The following is a 6,237-nucleotide window of genomic DNA, read 5'->3' as shown; positions in this document are numbered from 1 at the left end:
AAAATGTCTTGAAACTCTGTTGTGCATAATAATTTGGAACAGTGCATTTTAAGTTTTTTATTTTTGAAAAAAATACTGTTTTCATTGGGAGGTTTGTTCAATAACATTTGAATTAAACTTTAACAGCTGATAACTTGAAAATTATGCTGACTGTCATTTGCATCGACTATTTAGGAAAATCAGAGAAAAATATCATTTGCATAATAATTTGGAACGCGGTGTAATTCCTTCAATCTAGAAATGATGAATTTCGCTTATTGCTCCTTTAAATGTCCCATGATATTTACAGCAGTGACATCACTGCTCTTACTGCATTACACTCAGCAGAAAACCATTCGCTGCTCCACTTTGCCAAATCTGCCATGTAAAAAGCAGTGGTCCAGGTACAGGCACACCTGGCTTTTAAAGGGAATGGGAGATTACAATCAGATTGGTTTAATTCATTTTACACCCAAAACACATTTAGATTATTTAAGGGACTAAATAAAACCCCTTTGCCTCTTGCGCCTTTACTTTGCGCCACTTCATTTTATGCAATTGAATTTGATAGAACTTTTTTATACCAAAGTAAATTATTGTGCCTGAGAATGCTTTAATGACAGGAACACAAAATACAGTAACAACAATTAACGTTCACTAAAAAAATAATAAAATATTAGATATCAGTCAACAAAATTCAAGATATTAAGTTAACCAGTACCTGAAACAATAGGAGTAAGCTAAGAACAAGAATTACTGAAAGGAACTAAACTGGTGGAAAAATGTGGACTGCTTCTGATAATCAATGCTATATTGTATAAGATATGACAATAAGAAGTAGTATTACACAAGAGTTTGAGAAAATTATATTGCACCACATTTACCATCATTATCATGATATTTAAAAGTAATATTGCACATGATGTTGAGAAAATAATGCACAAAATATCGAAAAGTAGTGATGTCCATCATGTAAAAGTAATGTGCACTTAATGTAGGTGAATATTGTTGTCAGTGTCCTTTGTTTCAGCTCTCCTCCCCACAGAGGGGGGTGGAGTTGTACAGTTTGATTGGCCAGAGGTAGGAAAGATCTCCTGTGGCGTTCCGTGGTGCTCCTCGGTGGTCTCAGTCTACAGCTGAATGTGCTCTTACATGTCTCCAGAGTGGCATGCTGGGGGCCAGAGGTGTTGTCCAAAATACTGAGTAGTTTTCTCAGCAAAATGAAGTTAAACATGTCCATTCCAAAACTTGGAATGAACATCACCCATCTAAACATATTGTAATCTATTAGATAGGTAGTTTTCAAATCACAGGCAACTGACAGAATCAAAACCAATACAGGAAAATTTCTTTTAAAGTAACAAATGGTCAACTGTGTCTAATGCTTTAGACAAGCCTATCAACACAGCAGTGCAAGACATTTTGCAATCCAGGGCTATTGCAATGTCATCTAGCTACTAAACCTTAAAAGGGAACTTAACAGTTAGCTGAAATGAAATGTTTCACTGCGCGCTATGGTTGAAAGTTACAAGTGCATTGCAACCCTGGATGGAGGTGTTCTTAGGTGCACCTATAACCACACCAAACAGTATTCATAGTGTACTTATCAACCCTGGACTACACGTCCATATCACTGCAGGAAGGTGAGATGTAAAACCACTGGAGATCAGAAGAAATATTCAGCTGCTAAGTCGCTATTTAACCATAGCACATTAAAATCCTATTTATAGTTTTTGAAGGCAATTACAAACCACCTATTTTGTTTTTGGATGGGATATAGATTCATGTACTTAGGAATTACAGTTACTCTCAAAATATTTGTAGTGTTTGTACATTTGTTGTGTGTCACTATATAAATAATTTTGTTTTTTGTCTGTCTTCTAGTGGGAAGAAGTTAGTGGCTATGATGAAAACATGAACACCATCCGAACATACCAGGTGTGCAATGTCTTTGATAGCAACCAGAACAATTGGGTACGCACCAAATACATCCGCCGCCGTGGTGCTCAGCGCATCCATGTCCAGATGAAGTTCTCAGTACGTGACTGTAGTTCTATACCCAATGTCCCTGGCTCCTGCAAGGAGACCTTCAACCTGTATTATTATGAGTCTGACTCTGACACAGCCACTAAATCGTCTCCAGCCTGGATGGAGAACCCCTGGGTAAAAGTGGACACTATAGCGGCTGATGAGAGCTTCTCTCAGGTTGATCTTGGTGGCCGCATCATGAAGATCAACGGTGAAGTCCGAAGTTTTGGACCCGTTTCACGCAATGGCTTCTACCTTGCTTTCCAGGATTATGGCGCCTGCATGTCACTCATTGCTGTTAGAGTTTTCTACAGGAAATGCCCCCGTGTGATCCAGAATGGTGCTATCTTCCCTGAGACTCTGTCTGGAGCAGAGAGCACCTCTCTGGTGGCTGCCAGAGGGGTGTGTGTTCCCAATGGGGAGGAAGTGGATGTACCCATCAAGCTGTACTGTAATGGCGATGGGGAGTGGATGGTACCCATCGGGCGCTGCATGTGCAAAGCCGGGTACGAGGCGAAAGAGAATGGTACAGTCTGCAGAGGTAAGGAGCCCAGCAGTGCTGCTCTACAGTTGCTGCTCTGTTATATCCTCCTGAGACATGAACTTTGGTTTGGTATGCTAGCCATGCTGCTAGTGTGTTTTAAAAAAAAAAAAGCAACGAGTCCTTAGCTGGTAGTTTGTATTCTGTCAGGAGGTGTGTTTGCAGATGCATTGGCTAATCTTTAACTGACAAAAAAAAAACTGTCAGCAGGGATTTTACTCTTAACTACCTACAATTAGTGAGCACAGCACTTTTGCTGAAAGTGGTAGAACAATGTATTGGGTTTGTCAAATGCTACCAACTTTAATGCTGCATTAAGAACAAGATGCCAAATGCCAATACAGCTGTGGATTACTACTACTCAGTAACCTCTCACTCACACTCACACACCGATGGAACAGCCATCAGGAGCTGATCTGCCACAATAGTTATGTACAATGTCTGGTCTGTTTTTTTATGTTATTTTAGTAATAGCCTAGCATCACTGCTAGACAAGCAGCCACACATAGAAACACTCACACACACAGAGCTACAAACACAAGCAGACAGACAGATGGAGACAGAAGATTAGCTCTATGTGTGATTAGAAAAAGTATACAAGCAGAATTGCATTTTAGTCTACTACATCATCCCTGCAGCTCATTCAAAAGTAACATTATTATAGACAAAGTTAAGTGCCAAAAAAACCACAGTCAGGCACTGGTACCAAATTCCAGGTAGCAGAACCATTACCAGTATTGGTTCAAATGATACATTACCTTAGTAGCATGACCAGCTATACTGTATGGTTTGGAGGCAGTAGCACTGACGAAAAGACCAGAGGCAGAGCTTGATGTGGCACAGTTGAAAATGCTAAGATTCTTGTTGAAAGTACTGATGATGGACAGGATCAAGAATTATTTTATTAGATGACAGCAGGTGATATGAAGGTTTGGAGACAAAGTGAAAGAGGCAAGATTAAGATGGACTGAACATGTGCAAAGGAGAGATGCTGGGTATATCAGGAAAAGGATGGTGAAGATGAAGCTGCCAGACCTGAGGAAAAGAGGAAGGCCAAAGAGGAGATTTATAGATGTGGTTAGGGAGGACATGCAGGTTGGTATAGCAGAGGAAGATGCAGAGGACAGGAAGACATGGAAACAGATGATTCATTGTGGTGACCCCTCATGGGAGCAGCCAATAGAAGTTTTTTTTCCCACTTGTTGTTGGACACGTGTAATTAAACATACCAGACTTCTCTCTTTGTATTGGATGCACCAAGATGCAAAGGACTGTGGATTTGGCAGCAAACCATTTAATTGAGTTGACTGAAGAAAACATGTAAACTAGGGATGCACCGAAATGAAAATTTGTGGCCGAAGACGAAGCCGAATAAAATTAAACGCTTGGCCGAATACCGAGTACCGAATACCGAAAACCACTGTTTAGTTTTTCATTAGTTTTTGCAGATGAAGCCCCTCCAGATTAGTGTTGTCACGGTACCAAAATTGGGACCCACGGTACGATACCAGTGAAAGTATCATGGTTCTGAGTAGTATCACGATACCACAGCGAAAATGAGGCAGATGTGCCTTTTGTCATTTATAAAAAGATAAATCACTTTTCTATAATACATCACTGATATTTCAATGGAATACATTACTTATTGACTTATTCATACTTCAAAAACAGCATCAATAAGTGATTAACATAGGGGGGATTGAAATAAAATAAATAAATAAAATAAAAATCAACCAGCCACCCTCCTCCCCTGACAAGTAAAGAACAGTCCCTTCATAAGTAAAGAACAGTCCCTAAAGTGCGGTAAGATTTGTGGGCCGTTACCTGCCACAAAGAGAGAAATGTGACCGGCTCGTTTCTCCTCTGACACGTCACATATCTGTGTGCTGCCACGGCTCGGCTGTCCAGGTACTTTTGGGCAGTCATGACGCCAAGAAGAGGACATTATTGGAGCGGACTTCTCCGTCACCGGTAAGCCTTAGCAAAGCACTATGGCCACCGTATTTGACAGGAACACATTCCTGTCTGTGTCTGTGATCCCCGTTCAATCCACAACCAGTGGGATTCGCCTTTCGTTTCTGGTGCTGGTTGAAATCTGTACTCACACAGCGTACTGAATGATTTATTTTGCTCGCAGAAAACTATTTTTAGTCGCAAATGCGTGTGCGGTGACGGACGGAGTAAAATATCACCACACTGCCGACATTTTACTCCGTCCGTCACCAGACGCTGTTTGATTGCGTTATCAAAACACGCCGCTATTATTCGGCCTTGCTTTTCACTTATTCCACCGAATACCGAATGTGTGTTTTTTTTCAATATTCCTCCGAATATATTTGGTTACTGAATATTCGGTGCATCCCTAATGTAAACTGAATTACATAGTCTAAATTTGGTGTTTTAACCTGAGAAACAAAATGTGTATTAAGTACAAATTTAGTGTAAACTGACATTCAGTGTTTACAACTCAGTGACTTTCTTGCTAGATTTGAGTACCATTAAAGGTGCTGACCCACCAAACTGACATCAAAGAACTAGCGGCAACGAAAGCCAACTGTTGTGTCGTCTATGTTGCCCCATGTCGCCCTGTGTCAGTTGCATTTGAACATACTACAAAGACTACATCCGACGGCCAAGTAACACGTACGTTCTGCGCCTGTGTGAGAGGAAATAACGCAAAAAAGGGAAACCGGAAGTCCGAGGAATGCATGAGATAAACAAAGTAGCGGAGTGTGAGAGTGGTACATCCTTTCAGCCGAGGGGTTTCCTATCTGTGTAGCCAAGCACCGCAGCACCTCTATGGATTATTATATCCAGACGGTCCCGGAGAGCCAGGGCTAGCTGGGAAGCTAGTAGAGGCTAACTGGCTGTGCTTCCCTCCGGTCATGCTGCGGCTCAAGCTCCGCTAGCCTCACAGCTAGCCCTGGTTTGTTCAGGTTAAAGTGGGAAGAAGCAGTGGGTCTGTCGGGCACCTGAGTGAAGGGGAGCCTGAGGAGGAAGCACCGGTTAGCCCCGGTTTCACTACAGGGAGATTCACTCGCTACAGGGGTGAGGAAATAAAACCTGAACAGCCAATCAGATTGATCTCGCTCACCGATAATCTCCGCTGCCTATTCAACATGCTCAATTGTCCGAAAAGCTTGTTAGGATTTTAATGATTCCGATTCCTTACCGATTCCTTCTTAACGGTCCGATTCCTGAATGATTCCTCTTACCGATTCCTACATTATATTCATTATACTTGCTATACTTAAACAAGTATATAATAAACACAAATGCAATCACACAAATACAAAAACTTTATTCTAACTGTTGCACAGTACAATTACATGAAAATACACATTTGTGTGATTAACCGATACGACCGGATATCCGGTTTGACAAGCGAGAGATACGGCTACGTCGGTAGCAGCCTCCTCAATCGATACGAATCAGCCATGAATCCTTAGATGAATCGTTTGTAGAATCATGGATTCGGGTATCGTGAGACTAGCAATCGGTTGACTGACTTTAACAGTTTGCATCTCGAAAACAACGCGAGAGCCGGCTGCTCCGTAGCAGGCATTACTGACAACGATAAAGTCTATGATGTAAACATCAGCGCCAGCTTGACCGGTGGAGATGAGGAACAGAAGCTAATGCTGGTTGGATAAACCAGGGAGCAGCCAAGCCGCAGCAGAAACTAAAGG

At 41.6% G+C, this 6,237-nt stretch overlaps 1 protein-coding gene across 7 annotated transcripts in view; it reads left to right on the top strand.

Annotated features, from left to right (window-relative positions):
* Window positions 1-6,237, top strand: part of LOC126402518 (ephrin type-B receptor 2-like) — a 146,707-nt gene that overhangs the window by 52,375 nt on the left and 88,095 nt on the right. For all 7 annotated transcript variants that reach the window (XM_050064592.1, XM_050064595.1, XM_050064593.1 and 4 more), the window contains exon 3: window positions 1,864-2,548. In XM_050064592.1, the coding sequence (XP_049920549.1) occupies window positions 1,864-2,548 (685 nt within the window). The remainder of the gene's footprint in view (window positions 1-1,863; window positions 2,549-6,237) is intronic.

Source organism: Epinephelus moara, chromosome 16 (assembly GCF_006386435.1).
Source record: "Epinephelus moara isolate mb chromosome 16, YSFRI_EMoa_1.0, whole genome shotgun sequence".
Lineage (NCBI taxonomy): Eukaryota > Metazoa > Chordata > Actinopteri > Perciformes > Serranidae > Epinephelus > Epinephelus moara.
This window is presented reverse-complemented; position numbering and strand designations above follow the sequence as displayed.